This window comes from Cebidichthys violaceus, unplaced genomic scaffold (assembly GCF_023349555.1).
Source record: "Cebidichthys violaceus isolate CVI_PGR_0920_01 unplaced genomic scaffold, fCebVio1.0.p SCAF_11, whole genome shotgun sequence".
In the NCBI taxonomy this organism is placed as follows: Eukaryota; Metazoa; Chordata; class Actinopteri; order Perciformes; family Stichaeidae; genus Cebidichthys; species Cebidichthys violaceus.
This window is the reverse complement of record NW_027176274.1, coordinates 10565825-10584815: the sequence shown is the minus strand read 5'-3', so window position 1 is coordinate 10584815 and position 18991 is coordinate 10565825. Positions and strand designations below refer to the sequence as shown.

Here is an 18991-nt window from a genome sequence, read left to right as displayed (position 1 = left end):
TGTCAGAGGTAGATACAAAGTATTTACTCAAGTATTGTACTCAAGTACAATTTTGAGGTACCTTCACTTTACTTAAGTAAAGTATATACAAAGTATTTCCATTCTGGACTACTTTATATTTCACTTCAACTGCATTTTAGAAACCAATACTTTTTTACATTTTTTACTTAATTTATTTGACAATATATGTTACAAGTTACTTGGCAGAGTTGGGTTATTAATACAAAATATAAATCAACTAATACATTAGTATGTATTATTATCAATAATGAATTAAGCTAGTTGCAGCTGAAACATGTACAGTGATTTATACATCAATGCATCAATACTTGTAATCCTGTGATATAACATTAATTATTCTGAAATGGGCCATCCTGTTTGATGAGTACTTTTACTTTTGGTAGAAGTACATGTATGCTAATACTTTTGTACTTTTATTTAAATAAGATTTTGAATGCAGGACTGTTTCTTCTAACAGAGTGTTTTCACTCAGTGGTGTTTTTATAACATAACAGCTCAGAGTACTTCTTCCACCACTGCAATTTAAAGCAATCCAACAGATCTGCCAGATTACAATGCATGTCAGGTTTTAATTAAATTAAATGATTATTGTTGTGTCATAGTTAGTTGTACAAGACTGCATTGTATTAAAATGTGTTTTAAATCCCCCCCTCATGTTTGTAAGTGTAGTTGACAAAACTTTAGATTCAACGTCACTTAGAGTTTAATTATTATTATTCAGTTCCTTCAGAGCGGATTCCAGAAGATCATGATACTGACTTCGGATTGAAGGTTTCTCACCTTCTATTGGCCCAAATATCGTGCTCCTCTCCTCCTCAATCCTCACAGATGATGTTAAGCAACTAGTAACTTCATGCTCCACTATACTGATTGACAACACATAACCTATTTTATTGAATGGAAAATCAAATTGAAAACTACAAAAGTTATTTTAACATGCAATGATTTTTTAACAATATATTAATGAAATGGCAATACAGCACAGAAATACATCTAAAATATTTAATACTTTCAGCACACAAAAGGTTTTCAGACATTTACTGTATCTCCAAAGAGAAATGTGCTCACACGAATAAAAAGGCAAACAATCATAATAACTCTTTGCATGCTGATGTCAAAATAAATATTTGCATACAGTTTACAGCACATAACATTCTCACAAACTTAAATATGTATAAATATTGTTTGATACAAAAGATACGAAACAACTGAATATCAGGAATATCAAGACTCTGCATTTTTAAAGCATCAGCGTCACATAGTGTTTACGTCTGAAATGTTAATCTGATGAATGAGATCCCCTCAAAAGCTTGTTAATTCCCTCAATTGTCGCTCTTGTTTGACTTGCAGCACTGTGATATGAGAGGTTCTTCACCCACCAACAATTACTGCTGTTAAAGTATCACAAATTACTGTAATAAAAGGCTTAACAAGTCAGGCATCTGAAACAATATCCCTTTATCTGACAACTCATGTGATTGCCTGTGTTGGAGTAAATGCATCCAAATGCAAGCACATGTCATTGATAGTGAAGCAGCATCAGAGTGTAACATTTCTGTCCCTGAGTGGTTTCAAGACCTGCGGGGCTCGAGTCCGTGAGAGAGCTGAGTTAGCGTCCTTTGATTGTCGATCACCTTGAGCTGACGTACGTAAGTCCGAACTTCTGGGTGGTTCTTGCTGGCCAGAGGTGAATCTGGGCCTGAATAAATTGGAAAGAGGAGTAAAAATGGTTAAATTAATTATGTAATTAATTAATTAATCAATGTCATTCCCTGAAAATTGAACAGTGAACTGGAGTATAATTTAAATACTTTATTTGTAATCAAACCATTTACTCCCAATTTCCATTAAAATAAAACTTTGGGGTGCACACTCACTGAATGGTTGGCTCCGACAGTATCTCACTATTTTCAACGTGTTAGCAATCATCCGCTGAAAGACAAAGAGCTATTATCAGCAACAGATACCAGCAATTAACTGAATAGCTGAAAAAAAAAAGATTTACACCAACCATTTTCTCAAAATTGACCAGATAGTCGATAAACGTCTTGTTGCCCTCATGAGTGAATGTCATGTCTGTAAAGATCAATTATTTAGATAGTTAAAGCTGTTGAAGAAAAAATTCAACAACATAAGAAATGTGGCGTGCAGGTCAAAATTATGTTACATTAAAAATGAACGGTCATCAAATCAACGACTCTGACCTTTGATAAGCAGCGGCATGAAGGGAATGATGGGAGGTTCCAGCTTGGCAACTGTCAGTCGGTACGCACGGTGGTTCCTGGACGGGTCCTGTGGAAACAATCACACTGTTCTGAGATCTGGCGTCGCCATGTTAAACAGATCCATCACACTTGCCCGAGGATGATGCTGCTGAACCCACACTTGACCAGATGATGGGCAAGAAAGGCTGGACAGACAACTCAAAGATGGAGACGCTTTGAAGTACAAAATGAGTCGTTTGAACTTACCATCAGGTTTTCAAATTCCCCGTAAAACCTCTTGAATTTGCTGGGAAGTTTCTGCGAAAACAGATTACACGAAAGGTTAACTTGCAGGTAGGCTAAGAATAATTTTGAAACAGACAAGTACCCACCTCCCAGGTCTGGCTCAATCTGCACACTGCTGGGTTACTCAGTCCCATAATGATAGCAAAGAAGGCGTTCAGGTTCTTGTACTCCTTGCAGCTTTGACATAAAACATGGAAAGGTATACGTTAGCGTAGTGAATATACAAAACTGCAAGCTGAGTCAAAGAAACGCAGAATAGACAGTGAAACACAGTCCACTTACTGAGCAGCAATCTTGATGAACTTCTTGAGAAGCTGCACCCTCTTGCTGAACTGAGAACACAGACACATCTCTGTGATCACCCAGAACTGAATTTCATTAAACCTCCTCAGGAACAGATCCAGGTTCACGGTGGTTTTCTTGACGTTTTGCCTCCCAAATGTGTGGTAGACGAGTTCAAGCTGTTGGACACCAAAGAAAAACAGTTCTTGTGAACAAAATAGTGCATCAACTAAAAGAATGAAAACAAATGAACTTTAATTCATGCAATAACATTAATGCAGGTGTACTAGTAATGAATCAGTTCTGTTGGTCTCATATCACAGTCGTACCTCATGCACACAGTGAAAAAGCTCCCAGTCATAGGAAGTTATGTGGTACGCCACATCTTTGGAGCTCATTAACTCAAAGCTGGCCAACCGCCCTGTAGAGGAACCCTCCTGCTCTAGTAAAGGGGTCTAGAAAACAAGAAAAAACTGTCTTTTATATTTGATAATTATGTACTGTATCAGGAATATTTGTTTTGCAATTAAAAAAACAATTGCAGCTAAGATCAACTGAGGCATAGGTCCTCATAATATACAAAAATATTAGCCAAAATACATTCAAATGTTAAAAAAGAGACAAGATCATTGCTTGTAAGAGTAAACACTGCAGTTTGGAATAAATCTGCACATTTACTACTATTTGCTTAAAAGCTAGCTGGATTCTAAAAGCATGTAGAATAAAATGAGAAAAGTGTGTTTAGAGCAACAGTTTTTAAATATTTTTAGTTGTTAGTATGATGAGAATGTGCTGTGTAATTAGAGATTAACCCACCAAAGAATCCAACTGATCCCTCCGGCAGACAAACAGCCGTCCATTTATGCTGAGAGTGGAGAACACTGAAACATCATTGGGCTTGAAGATGACTTTCTCTGTAGAAACAACAACATAACACAAAAAGGTTAAAAAAGATTTAAATTTGTGATTTGATGATTTTATGGAAATGGAATGGAATATCTGATGAATAACTGAATATTGTACAACCATTCATGGTTCTCAGAGGATGAATTCTACTGACTTTGGCGATCCCATGACTTTTTCAATAACGCCATCATGAGGTCAACTTTTCTGTTTCTGTTTAGTGAAATGGCTCAACAACTATTTGATGGATTAACATGAAATTCGGTACAGACCATCGGGTACAGATATTCACGTAACTTTGGTGATCCCTTAACGTTATAGCGCCATCATAATGTCAAAATTACCTATTTTTTAGTGTCCATTTGTTCAATAATTCGCAAATCTATGACAAACCATCAGCTTCAGCTTTGTGTTGAGTGCTTATCACTAAATGTTAGCATATTAACACAAAAAAGCAAGAACCTTGATTGATTTTTTTCTTGCAAAGCTCATTGGTTAGAGATAAAATATATGAGCTGTATGATAATGAGCTCCAAGCAAGATAGCAGCTACAGCTCTGTATCTGTTTACTTGCCTTCAATAAGGAGAGTGCAAGTGTGGACAAGTAAGAGCTGCATTAGACTTTTCTGGCAGAGACAATGGAATATCACAACACTAAGGAGTAGCCACGAGCACCGACAGCCTCATGTTGAATGCCATGAGAAAAACTGAGCTCAAGTTTTTCTCAAGCTGGTTTAAATGCCATTCTTTAGCACCTACTGTAGCAGCCATCCCATTCTGCAAAATCAGCTGGGGATTCATTAGTACATCCCCCTGCTTGGGCACTTCCTTGTGGCACCCTCGACCATTTGATTAACATGTAGCTGCCACCGCTCTCACCTCCTGCTGAACTGAGGTTGACCAGGAGCAGGTCCTCCGCTATCCCCAGCTTGTCGGCCACAGCACCGATGACCTCCCTGACTGAGGCGGCCACAGGGACACGAATCGTTGTGTAGGTGTGGTCACAGCAGTAGACTTTGAGCAGAACTGGAGGCATGAATCAGAGCAAATATGCGACTGTCAGCAAGAAGGAAAAAAAGGAGCGGTAAAGCAGTGCTGGAAATATGGAAGCATTTAGATTAAAGCAATAGATCAAAATCTGCGTGAGATGATTCACAACCATATCTTTTTACAATTACTCTAATCTTTGCTTTTCTTGTGAAATCCTGGATAGATTTAACAAAGTGAAACAACACAGGTTGCTTTATTTTAAGAGGAGATGAGCTAAAAAGGTTAGGATTCAATATGTTAAAGCTTCCTACGTCCAGCAATATTCAATGAAAATTTAAATTGATTAAGCATATATGCAAACATTAAATGTCCATGTGTGTGTGATTGTGCAGGCAAAAGAGGCAAAGAACACCAATGACTCATTTCCTCTTACTCAGAAATAAGATCCTCATTAACAAGTAAATACATTCTGCTAACAGAAGTGGGCATGTGTTTTTACATGGAAAGCAGGTAAATGGCAGGTATCAACCAAACTTTAAACAAAGAGGTGTAAGTGTTGAGGTTTACACATTGCTGAATACAAGTTTCAAATAGTGGATATGATGTAACAGTGACTGACAGCAGCGTGTAGCAACAATGTGCTGATATGATCCTCTTTAGTCTGGGACAAATGTTGCATCATACATTGAGCTAAGCATGTGGAGACACATCCTTTACTCACTTTCATCATTACTCTTGATGGGCTGACGTTTCTGAAGCTTCTCATCTCCCATACTGAACTGCCGCAGTAGGACTTTGTGCTGTGAAGTTTAACAGGTTCATTTATCATGACATTTTTGCACATGAACTTTAATTTGAAAAGGACAGAGTCAGTGTCTTACCTTTTTCTGTGAGACTCTGGCATCTTCAGTGCTGAAACATGAAACAATAAGCAACTTTTAAGTAAAAGTTTTGCATATTTGTTCATCTACCAATAAAACCTGCCAATTGCCTTTTAATTACATGCACATACAGTAGGATCATGGTGGGCACAGAATGATAAATACACAGCTTTAGGATTAAGATTCATCCATTCACTTACTTTCGCTTTACACTTCTCTCTAGTTCTGTGAGTTGATCCCTGAGGGCTGGAACTGCTTTGGCATCATTAGATACCGCCATGAGAAACTCCTGCAAAAGACAACAAGAATAAAAAGAAGCATTTAGTAAACAAAAACCTATTTATTCTGAGTAACATCTGGAGTTCTATCATAGACACAAATCAAAGAACAAACATGTAAAAGCAGGCAATATTCATCCCCTGGCCTTATTGCTCAGGGCAAGTATAAACTATGTTGTAAACATTTATTAAGACTCGTAAATCTGTTTCATTCCATGGTCAACAAGGGAGAAGTCTCTACTCTGATTGGTTGGCAGGTGTTCACTTATGACTGGACACGTCTGATGCAGGTATTTGTTTGCTGTTGTAAATAAAGGTGCCAGTAGTACACTTAAGGTAAAAACAGTGAGACTTAGCTTTAGAGTTTGGAAGCAATGTTATTTTTGCAACCAATATCAAAAAAAATTATATTTGTGTGAATCTGGACAAGTTGATTTCTCACAAACCTCTTTGCATCAGGTGGTTATTTGCCTCTCTGCTTTATTATTATTATTATTCCAAAGTTGACCTCCACCACCACTTTCATGACTGTTATTGTACGGTTGTTTTGTCTTTAAGAGATTTACAAACTTTATTTATTTTTCAAAAAGTAAATCCTGAGGGGTATTTAATATGTTACATCTCTTCTGACTTAAATTGTTAAATGTTGGTCTACAGCAACATACACTGTCACTGACAGACTCAAATACAAATTAGAAATCGAATAGAAACACTGACTTTACATTGATTATTAAATCACATTATTATTATTATTGTGATCATGCTGCACCTATAGCAGTAGTTGTAACAGTGGTTATAATGTTACTTGTATCTATATGCTGACCTCTAGGAAGGCCCCAGAGACGTCCTCGTCCTGCAGGTGATCTCCATGTACAGCAGCCCACTGCATCACCAGGCGGATCACCCTGCGCTTGTTGTTAATCGTGTAGTCCAACTGTTCCTGTTCAGAGCCCTGCAAAGCCTGGGCATGGTAGGTGCACAGCAGTTAAAGATCAAAACAGTGTAAGTAAAGCAGAGGAGAAAGGGGTTTTTTTCAGGTCAGTTTCACATATAACAACATTTGGTAGCATAGTGCTGAAAGGATATTGGGCCATCAACACCGGACAAAGTTGACTGTTTGGGATGAAGACACAGTGCGTGAGCACAAAGTCATCTAAGGCTGAGTCTGTGACAAAAAAAAGGCAAGGTTATGTCAGACACCTGTGTTAGAGCAGATCAAAGGGCCTCCAGAGCCACCATGCCTTGATCCTCCATGGCGCTGTCTCTGTCACCTCTGCAGGCAAATAAAGACCATATGTATCCACACTAGCGAGAGTAATTAGATCAACTCTGTGACGTGTGGCTAATTATAGATGAGAACAAACAGTGCAGAGCAGCAGGCAGCGGACAGATGAGAGAAACTCTGAGCCAGAGAGAATAAATATACAGCATAGAAGGAAACCCTTCATAGCAAAAATGATCATCATACTGACAGATTGTATTCGATGGCTCCAATCTGACATGCTGAAAGTTGCATGCCGAGCAGTACCTGACTCTGTGAATTGAGAATCCATTCGCATCATTTCGAGGAGGTGCTCCAAAATCTTCTCCGGAGTCCCCGACATTACCTTGTACCTGGAGCAACACAGGACAAGACCCACCCTTCACTAATCAAGAAACACTGGCTCTAAATTATCTGTGACACCTCTGTGGCCCTTGACTGATTTGTCTTACTTGAACGTGTGTCTGTGATTGCTTCATTTGATAACAATCCTATTTACAATCACAGGGTTCTTGGCCCGGTTGAAGATTAAGGGGAGTCTGGGCTAAGAGCTGTGAGAGAAGCCAAAATAAAAATGTAGGGGCATCTCGTCAGTGAAGGAGAATCAACACAATCCAGCCCCAGTTGTTTTCATTATCACAAGAGGGAGCCGCACAAGACTTGTTGTGTCTTCCTCATAGTCTTGACACTCTCATGTGTGAGGAGCCGAGTTGATTAGAGGGCGACCCCAAACAAGTAATTGTGACTTGCCAGACCTTCTTTTTCCCCCAAGGAGCAAAGGGCCATCATTACCATTAATGTGTCTCTCTATATTACAGCCGCCGTGGTGCAGTGACAGATGCTTCTATTAAGATAACACTTGTTGGCTGCAGTGCACAGGATTGCTCTGTGCCTGTGCTTCAGACATGGTCAGGAAGCCTTTTCATCTGCTGTCACACTGACTGATAGAGTCAGTATTCAATGTTTTTAAGGATAAAGCTGATGATATTTTATATTTTTCTTCTTGCCAAGAAATCTCTTGAAAGACCAAAACAAACAATGAACCAACAGGAGCAAGTATTATCTGTGTAGCTAACACAACAGACTCCCTCTTCAACTTACTAACGCACCTGCAATAACTGCTTATCGCCAATGGTGCTACCAAAGACAATAAAAGAGAAACAAGATCTTCAAGATTGTCCAGTGAGATTTGTTGACAGAAAAAAAATATCAAAATATATATCTCAAAATATCACGATTAATTCAATAGTAAAAAAGGGAGGCTGTGTTAAATCATCATCCAAAGTTTTAAGGCATATATCACCATTGACTGAACTCGAAACAAAGTATAAAGTATTGTAATTAGTAATGAGTATGAGTAATGTCTTACTCTCTGACTGAATAGATAATATAACAGGTAAACTGTTAAATGGAACTGCGTTTGAGCTTTTAATCTAAATGGCACCCCTATTAAACATTATGATCCATGCAAATACTCATTTCTAATTGTCTGGCAGGTGTTTGTTAAAATGGCAAACCTTTAAGTTCCCCTATTTAGCATTTATAATAAATATATCAACATTGAATACAAATGAATAAATATCACACTATGCCACTTCATAATGTTGAAATAAGTACAACACACACACACACACACACACACACACACACACACACTGCTTTTAAACCTTTCCTGTGCGAAACCAGTGCAGTGGATTGTAGGTATATTTACTTGTAATGGGAGGACGAAGCTCCGTGGCTGGAGGTTCGACTGCTGCTGAGACTCTTCTCCAACACCAGAACATCCTGACCGTGCTCCTTCAAACGCACCGTGTTGGCCTCCACATCCTTCACACAAATACACACAAACAGTGCATACACATAAGTTATGCATTTTAATATACAGAGTGAGCAAGAAGCTGTTCGATCTAACAGTAAAATAATATCACGTTAACAACACACTGGAAGGTTGTGTGTATGTAATTATATCTGAGCTTATTTCTGTTTCAGTGAATGTGAGGTGTCCCTTCCAACACTAATACATCATAAACTGAACACAATGTTGACACCATCGTCTCAAAATTACAGAGAGGTTTGACTCCTCTCTGCTCTCTGCATCAGAGCCAGCTGTCATTTTCCCTGCTGCAGAAAAAGTGGCATGACACTTGGCTTTGGTCACCGAGCAGTGGATTAGTTGGCTTCTCTGGCATATAGTCAGCACACAACCACGCTAACAGCAGCAGGAAGAAGGCTTAGATAGGGTTCATGATAATGCAATAATGTTAAATAAATATTTTGTGAGTCTTAACACAGTCTAAAGTCTAGTGTGGTGATTGTTAGTTCATAAGAAATGTGAATATATTTAAAAATATAATCTAACTTGACAGATTGGATTACTTCTCAGTGTTATTGTAAAAAAAAAGTGTTTTACCCTTGGTTCATACTGTCTAATCTCTGCTGCTGTATTTCAGCCAGAACAGTAAATTAATGACGGCTTCTGAACTCCCAGACAGAAGTTTTCCACACAACAAGTTTGCATCCACAGCTAATTAACCCCAAAGCTGCCTTTTATCGCTAGCTTGAAGTAGCACAAGTCATTACCAATATAATTCATATTTAGAGGACTAAGCTAATGAGTGCAGAGGACTGGAGAACTATCTCAAAGGATACATTAAATAACTTTTATGGCTGCAATGCTGAGGTTTTGCCAACAGAGGGCAATATAACTATTTGAAATACTACTGTAAAAGCATCAAAAGAAACTCACCCTCAAAATCCTGTTGAAGTCCTCCTTGTCCACTGTCAGGAAGTGACAGTTGTCCTCTCGCAGGACAATGGAGGCAGCGCGAGGGGCGTCATTGACAAGAGCGAGCTTTCCAAAGTCGTCTCCCTCATGTAGAGTGCAAACAACACCCTGCGACACACAGCGTACTGATCAGTTACTTACCGATTAATTAATGCCCTGGTCAGAACAACATCATTATTTGATAGATTTTTAAAATAGTGTAATCTCATCTGGAGAAATACCTACTTTTCCATAGATAACAACGTTGACTGAGCCCTTCAAAATAATGTACCAGGATGTGCCCTCCTCGCCCTGATTGAATACTGAGAGAGAAAAGAAACAAAGAAAAGTTTTGGTAGTCTGGTATTCCATAATCTGGGATTTGTTGGATTAATTCTCACTCTGTAATTAATTTATAAATTCAATTGTTTGGTATCAGGTTTTTGGGAAAGATCATTACCGTCACATTACGTATTTCATCGCATTACTTACACACTGTTCCTGCCTTGGCATGAGACTCAAAGATCAGCACTCCTGCCAGTTCTCTCTTTACCTGCAGAGTAGACAGATTCATAGCTCAGAAGGATCAATATGAAGAGAAATTAAGTTTACTTACTAGTGCAACTGGGAGCAACCAGAAAGAGTACAACCATGCAAAGTTTTATTCTCCTGCCAGTCAATACCCCTCCAGTGTAAAACTGATTTTCCTAAAATTGAATGTGAGCTAAAAATCCATTTAAAAAAAGGCAGGCAGTTTCCAGTAGTTCTCACCCAACTTTGAGTGAAACCAAATGAATGCAAATGAATGATTTTACTTGCAGAACATCAATCAAAATATGTGATGATTAGTACTGAGATGACTACACAAGTACAGGAGGGTGTGCAGTTTGCATGCTTGCATCTTGTCCTTCACTCTGCTCCTGATTGTGACAAGAGTCTGAGGAGTTGGATAGTTGTTGTTTACTGCCACCAGAGACAGAAGCAATCTTAGTGTCTGCACAGTGACAACAGGATTCATACGGCCACATGAGACTTACAGTGGTGGACAGGTGAGATAAGGCCTTTATATGGAGCAGCTCTTCATAAATGATCTCTAAATCATCTGCTGTTCTTTCAGATGGACTGCAAAACAGGAAATATGTAAAGAAAATCATAACACCGAAACACCAGTTCAATTTATTTAAAATTGCTTTAGAGAGTATTGTTTTATAGTCGTACTGTTTCCTCAGAATCATCCTCATGTGGGCATCAGGTCCAATCTGCAAGAGGAGGAGCAGGGTGTCCTGCAGCTCCTCTTGGCTCTCCTTCCTCTCCTCCTCGCCCGGTAAAGGAGCATCCTCCTGCTCGTCATCCAGGAAGCGGTAGAAAATGTACTTGTCCTGGAAGCTCAGCTCCTGGTCCACTGCGTCACAACATCACAGACAGCAGGGCTCAAATTAATTTAAAAATCACTGCTTTGCACGTACATGTGCTGCAGACACAGACATCACACAGAGTCTCACCGTGGTTGAGAACACCTTCTTCCAGCAGAACCTGCCACATGCCCACAGCCTGAACACGAGAGTGGATGCATGAGCTCTGCTGCATTTGCCAGTCAACCAACTCTGTCCCCACGCAACACTGCCTATAGAAAAGACAGGAACGGTCTGTATAAGATCTTATACAAGGCTAAGCAGTATATGTTTTGTCTGTTTTTATTATTTGAACCTGCCTGTTCTTGTTTGCTAACAGGGTGTTGCCAAAAAGGAGTCTGTATGTTCAGCCAGGAAGTTAAAGCTACTATGAGAAACTTTAATGTTGTGTTGATTTTGGCGGTCCCTGTGGTCAAAAGCTATAGTATTTCCGAGCACCAGAGTTCCTTTAAAAAGCCTCTCATTTTACTGTAGTGGCGAGACGAAGCTCTGCTCCTGACCGGAGAAGCTTATGTGTTTTTGCACAGGTTGCCCCTTTAGGAACAAATATAGTATTTTGAATCAAATAAAATGTTGCAATCTTTCACAAATATCAAAGAATTAAGATGCCATCTAACCTGTATGTCTTCAAATGGTACTTCCTGTCTCTGATCATGTGAGGCGCCCTGGAGAGGATGGCGTTACGGAGAATCTTCCCCGCCCGCAGTATCTTCTCAGAAGGGACCTGCACAATCAAACTCAAGTTAAATCTAAGCACAGTAGAGTCCTACTGAGTAGCTGCCACATAAACAGGTAATGACTGGGCGCTACATACAGAAGGATGATTGTGTTTACTACCTGGGAAATGCATTTAAGGTGGGATTTGGCTGGACTTTCAATGAATGACTTCTGCGAGAAAAAAAAAGAAGCAAAATATAAGAGGAATTTAAATAAAACACATCATGCATGACAATAAAACTGAGGCTCAACATCACAGAAATTTGGTGAAATTAAAGGTTTGTTGTTGTAAGAAACACCAATTCAGTGATTGGTAATAAAATACATCAGGGAAGCAACAATATGTCTGACAAGTTAAGTGTTTTTCCTCTCACGGCGGGCCACAGGATGTCTTCTTCACCGCTCCTGTATGACTCACAGTTGACATTAGCTGTCAACTTTAATTGAACTTATGTCTTTCTATATTGCATCTCAGTTAAAATAATAGTCTGTTATCAGAATCTTGACTGCTGCATTCAATTGCTTAAATGGGACACAGATAATGTCAATTACTGTATGGAAATGTGTTTTTTCCCCCACTGGGGCCATGGGGTGGGCTGCGGGGCTTTGACATTTAAAGTGCATTCTGCATGCTTCAGAGAACAGCGCAACTCGTGCATTTATGTGAAGGCTTTTAAGTTCATTATTTATTTACAAGAATGTCTCCACTCAGTACAAAAAGAAGCTGGGCATTATATAAATAAGCATTATTCATATATGTTAAAGTAAATCAGAGCAGTTTGTTTGTTACATAAAAGGAATACAAGCTTTTTTTTACAAAACAGTACAACTCTGTGGCCATGTTGTGACTACATTCTTTGTAGGAATAAAGCACAGGGCATCATAAATCTGCTGCAGTGCCACATTATCAACGCAGGAAACGACAACAGGAGAAAGGTGGGACAGGAACTGTTATGGATGGAGACAAAAACTCCAGTCATCTTGTTTATATTTAGACCAACTTTAAACAAACTTCACATTCCACGCTGTTTTCCATCTTCTCTTGGAGAGGCAAGTATTGGTAAAGAATGCTGTTATGTCAGGTGAAATAGAAGCACAGAATGAGTTATAGTCTTTAGGTTTAAGTGCCAAAATGTTCACGTACAGTAACACTCTGCGGGACAGGAACAAGGCCAGCGAACCAGCATTGTCTCACCCTCTCAGTTTCTCTCTCTCTCTCTCTTTCATAACTTGTGGTCGCAATAAATCAGATAAATAATTCATGTGTGTCAGGCAAAATACCTTATTCTGATGTTTGGAGACAGAAACAAATGAGTTGTTGCTTATGTTCTCTTTGTCCGGCATTCCTGTTGGCAAAAAAAAAACATATTCATGAGAACAACACCATACTGTATATCTAAATATATTTAGTATGACTTTAAAACAATGAAATAGATGCAACATATCATAATGAACCCGAACAAAGTAGAATATTTCCTTAGCCTTCAACAATAGTTTTAGCAGCCTAAATCTAACCAAAGTACTCATTTGATTCACAATTATATTGGTTATTTTAGAAAGCAATGAGGATTTCGTCATTTACCATTTTAGGAGTTATTCAATTTTATTGTGATGAAAATTATTTTTGTATGTCAGCGTCACTAGAAGAGAGGAAAGATTTTCAACTGTAGAATTAATATTTACGTAAAATCTGCACCAACTAATCTTTTGGCCACTTGGGGGCAGTGATGCAAACACAGCATCAACGCATCGTCACCTTTTACGTCCTTTCTTGTTCGCAAACAGTTGTATATTTACACATCCAGCAGTTTTGAAATATCATTACCATTTGTTTGGATTCATGTTTCTGGCCTCCTGATGAATGTAAGTCTAATATTCTCTTTAAGCTTTGTGTTTGGTCTCCACCAACTGCTGAGGGAAATATCTGGCTCTTTAGCTGCTAAATGCTCCTCTTTGTTCACCAACTAGTGACTACTTGTGACTGTTTGCTGCTGAAGGCTATCACATTGTTTTCACAATATCATTTAATACATTGTTATTGGAAATATACTGACTATAGCCGCTTCAACGGTCATCTTCTTACACACTCTTGGACTGCATTTATATTTATATGCTGCGGGTCTGAACATAATCTGTGTATTGTTTTTGTTTTTGTTAAGTTAACACTGTAACTGTACATCTTTATATTTGTGATGCTGCCATGCTGGTCCAAGTGATATCAAGCAACTCATTCAAGTGGCATACCAATTCATTACAAGTGAGATATGAATCCAATAGTAGATATAAATTACAAAAATCTAAAATCAAATTTTTTGGTAAAACATCAGATTTAGTTTGAGTATATGAGTATAAGTGTATATAGTATACAGAAGGGAAGTGTTTTGTTTTATTGAACATTAATGGCAACACAAGTGTGCTTTGAAAGGTGGAGTGCTACTGAATGCATGACTGAATGAAACAATGCTGACTTTAAAAGCACCAAAGTGCTGTAAAAGCACAGCGTAGTTGTAACTAAGAAAACTATTTAAAAATATGTTTAATTCATTCACCACTACAGTTACAGAACCACTAAGCTACTCTGGATGTACTGTATACAAGAAAGTGCATCAGCCTCCAGCTGCTTGATGCTTGTGGGACTTCTGTCTTGGTGTATTCATGCATAGAGTACATACTGTAAGTATTGTACTGTATTCTGCAAAAAATGCCCAGAGCCCTGCTCTTATAGTGTTGCTCCATAGCACGAAACAGTGATGAATACTGAAGCAGACACACCGACTCATAAAAGCAGCCCATGAGGCTGCAGTAGCCAATCAAATCATCTTTGATTGGAACATAAACCAGGAAAACATTTTCTTTAAAACAATCCATCATTTACGAACCTTTTCAAAAATTACAACATACAGTAAACAAGCTGCCAGTAAGCCGACAAACTCGCTGGATTTTCTCACTGCTGTTCATCATTTTTATAGTACATGACTTTGAGCAAGTTAAGTGGTCTGTTTGAGCAAAGTGAAGTAAATATTGAGTTAACTTGCAACAGAAAAGCATAAATAAAAGTATCGGCCTTTATCACAGTGCAATAGGATGAAGGAGGGTCAGACAGTAATGGAGTCAGGCACACAAACGTATTATTACATATTGCACCAAATAAGATTATATATGTTATATTACACAACCTGAAGATTGTGAAATCTCATTATACAAACAAAATCAAAGAGTTACTTCTGGGAATATTAGAAAGTAAAGTGACGGGATTACTGTAAACAGTTTTCTTCATCTTGATACAATCTGCATTCAAACTTTGAAATACATTTCATTCACTTTATAATTTCATAATTTCTTATTTATACCTTTAAATCTTGAGTAACTAATAAGAAAGTAAACCAAATGCACTGCTCAGTCTGTTTCTGATGATGCACCACTGTCACTGAACATCCTACTAAACCGTGTGCACCAACTGCAACATTTGAACATTTGGAAGTGCCTGCACTGTAATATTTTACAGTCAAATGTTGTCTTGAAGACCCCAATCAGATTTATTTAAAAGTTTATATAATGCTTTCAAATCTCCCACAGCCTGCACTGTGTGAACTTTAACACAACCGCGAACTATATTGTGACAAATATATAGATAGAATGTGTGAATACTGAGCCTAAACCACTCAGAAATGTAAACAGTATTACTTACTGTCACCACTACAAGCACTTTCCATCACACCATACGGTGGGGCAAGCAGTCCAGCCATGCACTGATGATATCTCTATGAAAATAAAGAAAATACAAGAACAAATCAGTCATGGCGGACAACAAATGATCTGTTTAACAGAAATGTGTGAAACAGTGGTAATATGAATGCAGCACATTGTGTATTTGGTAAAGAAAACTTTGTCTTTATGTCTCATCACTTTATCGCCTGGACAATGGTGTAAGGTAACTGCTGTAACCCAACAGCTGACATTCACAGCTGGTGTTTCGGGAAAAAAATTAGATTTTGACCTGAGATCTTGCATTTTTTAGCAAACCGCTCACACACAGCTCTACAGCTCAGGATCACCATCAGTGAAGACATAATCAGATCATTTACCTCAGTAAAAGTAAAAAATTGGCAGCAAAATGTATTTTAAAGGGGACATGTCTGGAAAAACTCACTTTTTCAGTTGCTTGCTTGTGATTTGGGTATCTGGAGTTCATATAAATGGGGTGGACAAAATAATAGCAACAGTCCTCTTTTATTACCTTGATTAGTCATAGAGTACTTACTCCTTAATGTTGTGCAAGCTGCAACTTAAACTTTGTTTACATTAAATCGGACCTCGGCATTTAACACATTTACTTTACTGCTGTAAAGTAAAAGTCTCACTAAAGGACACTTAGACATACGGACAGTAAGAGCCGGGGAAAGAACCGGCATAGGAAGACCTGCTCAACCCACAGAGCTACAGCCACCCAGAGATAGCCACAGAGCAAACAGAGCATGACGATATAACTGTTCATGCCTTGTACCATCACAGAGCCCTGCAGCATCACAGATGTTATGTAATGAACATCCTACTGCATTCATACATTCTTGTAAATGTTTTTTTCGTGACACGTGTTGTACAAAGAGGCCAATGACCCATAACAATATATAGCCTTATACACTAATATTAATGGCCCCTTAGCAGACTTAAAAAATTGGGTTTAGCATAACCATACATTGGCTAACAAAATGTACCGAAATATTTACATTTTGCAAAACAGAGTTTGTTAATTATTATTATCTAATGGGGCTTTCTATTCTGCCTGGGGTGCTTCTTCTCTAACAGAAAGTACTCAACCCTGCATCTCTAAAAGAAACATTTGATGATGTAAAAGCATCCCCACTACATTTAGTATCTACTCTAATAGATCTGTGCTGATTCTAAAAATTGTATTTTCAATCATGATCAGTAGACTGATCAAGATTAAACATTAATTTGCAGCAAAAGACAAAAACGTATTATGTGCCGAAGCAACTATGTTCTGAGTCGATAAAAGCTGATTGAGGACCACTTAGTTCTCTCTACCTCGCTATCATCTGGTCAGCAGAGACTGAACGAAAGCTAGAACCACAGAGCCATTTGTTCCTGCATGTGTAATGTACTCTCAGAGGTCATGTTTTAAATTCGATTCTACCCCCTGAAGTCAGTTAATCACTTTAGCAACCCTTCAGGGACACACAGCTTTTCCCCTCAATTAAGAAGCAGTTTAGAATCGCTCAGTGACCTCAGTCTTTAAACCACGTATCTACTCCAAAATAAGGACTGACTTGGTGCTCATTAATACACTAAAAGATACAGATTAATGTCTAACGCAATACTCAGATTATTAAAATGCATCTTTTGTAGAGGGGATTCACATGCAAACAACAGATTTACATATTCAAAGAGTCACCTCAACAAGTCTATCTGTGTACCTTTGTTGACAATTAAAGGATTTAGGATTAGGGAGGAGCACTTAAACTGAGCACCAGACGAACAAATGAACTCAACCCCTCTGAGCCAATAAAGCCAGGTTCCCTGTGGGATTGAATCCAGTAGGCAGGGTGGGGGTGTTGCTTTAGAAGAGGCTTAGGACCATTGTCAGGTGTGTACAAAGCACTCAGTTTCTATTCTGTTAGTATTGATGTCTCTGACTCTAATGACACACCATACATTTGATTAATTTACATCCTCCAGCTTGACATTGAGTCACAGACTTTTCAGTGTTTTTTTGTATAAGTCTATCTTCTATTTAAGCTGAAATCATTAGACAATTCATCAACAACTATTTTGATGATGGATTCATCATTAACGCCACACACACATATAATATCAATTTACGACACAGCTCAGTTTGGTACTGAATAGAGTTAAATTGACATTTTGGGACAAATAAATATTTGATTACTTGCCAAGAGTCAGATGAGGAGAATGATAACACTCTCATGTTTAGCTTAGCTTTTATGCTAAGCTAACCAGCTGCTGGCTGTGGCTTCATATTTACCATAAAGTCAAGAGAGTGGTATTGATCTTCTCATCAAACACTTGGCAAGAAAGTGGATACGTCTATTTCTAGAAAATGTCTAACTATTACTTTAAATAAATCAGTGTGATTATTTTCACATTAGCCTTCATCATTTGAATCCCAAAAGATTGCTAGAGCATTAAAAAAAGAGAAACCTGGGCCCCCTTCTTGAGCCAGACCTGGGAGGGGAGATCGTCAGCGAAGGGGCCTCTTGTGCCGACCCCTGGCATCGCAGACTAGCTCTAGGGATGTGGAACGTCACCTCTCTGGCAGGGAAGGAAGGTGTGAGGTGGAGTGGTACCAACTAGATATAGTTGGGCTCACCTCCAAGCATAGCACTTGTTCTGGATCCAAACTCCTGGAGAGGGGATGGACTCTATTCTTTTTTGGAGTTGCCCAGGGTGAGAGGTGCTGAGTGGGTGTGGGGATACTTACGAGCCCCCGGCTGGCAGCCACTATATTGGAGTTTTCACAGAGGAACGAGAGGGTCGCCTCTATGCGACTGCGAGTCGCTAAGGGGAAGTCCCTGACTGTTGTTTGTGCCTATGCACCGAACAGCAGTTTGGAGTACCCAGCCTTCTTGGAGTCTCTGGGTGGTGTTCTGGAAAGGGCGCCAACTAGGGACTCTATAGTTCTGCTGGGGGACTTCAACTGTCATGTGGGCAACTATGGAGAAACCTGAAGGGGTGTGATTGGGACGGCCTGCCTGATCTAAACCCAAGTGGTGCTCTGTTGTTGTCTGCTAGTAATGGATCAGCCATAACAAACACCACGTTCAAGCATATTGCGGTTCATAAAAACCCAGGTGTAGCAGGAGTCTGGGGAGACCATGGAGAAGGACTTTCGGTGGGCCTCAAGGAGGTTCTGGCAACCCGTGAGACGACTCAGAAAGGGAAAGCAGGGCTTGTCAGCAGAGGAGGAGAACTGTAGACCCGGATTAGGGATAT

At 38.9% G+C, this 18991-nt stretch overlaps 1 protein-coding gene across 4 annotated transcripts in view; it reads right to left on the bottom strand.

Annotated features, from left to right (window-relative positions):
• Positions 1-891: 891 nt before the first annotated feature.
• rapgef4a (Rap guanine nucleotide exchange factor 4a) overlaps positions 892-18991 on the bottom strand; it is a 33364-nt gene continuing 15264 nt past the window's right edge. For 3 of the 4 annotated variants that reach the window (XM_068704528.1, XM_068704552.1, XM_068704545.1), the window contains 27 exons: positions 15708-15780; positions 13301-13365; positions 12140-12190; positions 11920-12026; positions 11393-11514; positions 11109-11292; positions 10928-11012; positions 10383-10443; positions 10137-10213; positions 9873-10019; positions 8838-8953; positions 7394-7479; positions 6952-7030; positions 6689-6839; positions 5788-5876; positions 5588-5618; positions 5428-5506; positions 4596-4742; positions 3630-3727; positions 3143-3268; positions 2814-2992; positions 2618-2708; positions 2493-2543; positions 2226-2313; positions 2033-2097; positions 1899-1953; positions 892-1720 (listed from right to left, as the gene is read on the bottom strand). In XM_068704528.1, the coding sequence (XP_068560629.1) occupies positions 1593-1720; positions 1899-1953; positions 2033-2097; positions 2226-2313; positions 2493-2543; positions 2618-2708; positions 2814-2992; positions 3143-3268; positions 3630-3727; positions 4596-4742; positions 5428-5506; positions 5588-5618; positions 5788-5876; positions 6689-6839; positions 6952-7030; positions 7394-7479; positions 8838-8953; positions 9873-10019; positions 10137-10213; positions 10383-10443; positions 10928-11012; positions 11109-11292; positions 11393-11514; positions 11920-12026; positions 12140-12190; positions 13301-13365; positions 15708-15780 (2631 nt within the window). In that variant the 3' untranslated portion in view covers positions 892-1592. The remainder of the gene's footprint in view (positions 1721-1898; positions 1954-2032; positions 2098-2225; positions 2314-2492; positions 2544-2617; positions 2709-2813; positions 2993-3142; positions 3269-3629; positions 3728-4595; positions 4743-5427; positions 5507-5587; positions 5619-5787; positions 5877-6688; positions 6840-6951; positions 7031-7393; positions 7480-8837; positions 8954-9872; positions 10020-10136; positions 10214-10382; positions 10444-10927; positions 11013-11108; positions 11293-11392; positions 11515-11919; positions 12027-12139; positions 12191-13300; positions 13366-15707; positions 15781-18991) is intronic. The other variant, XM_068704536.1, reaches the window with a different exon arrangement.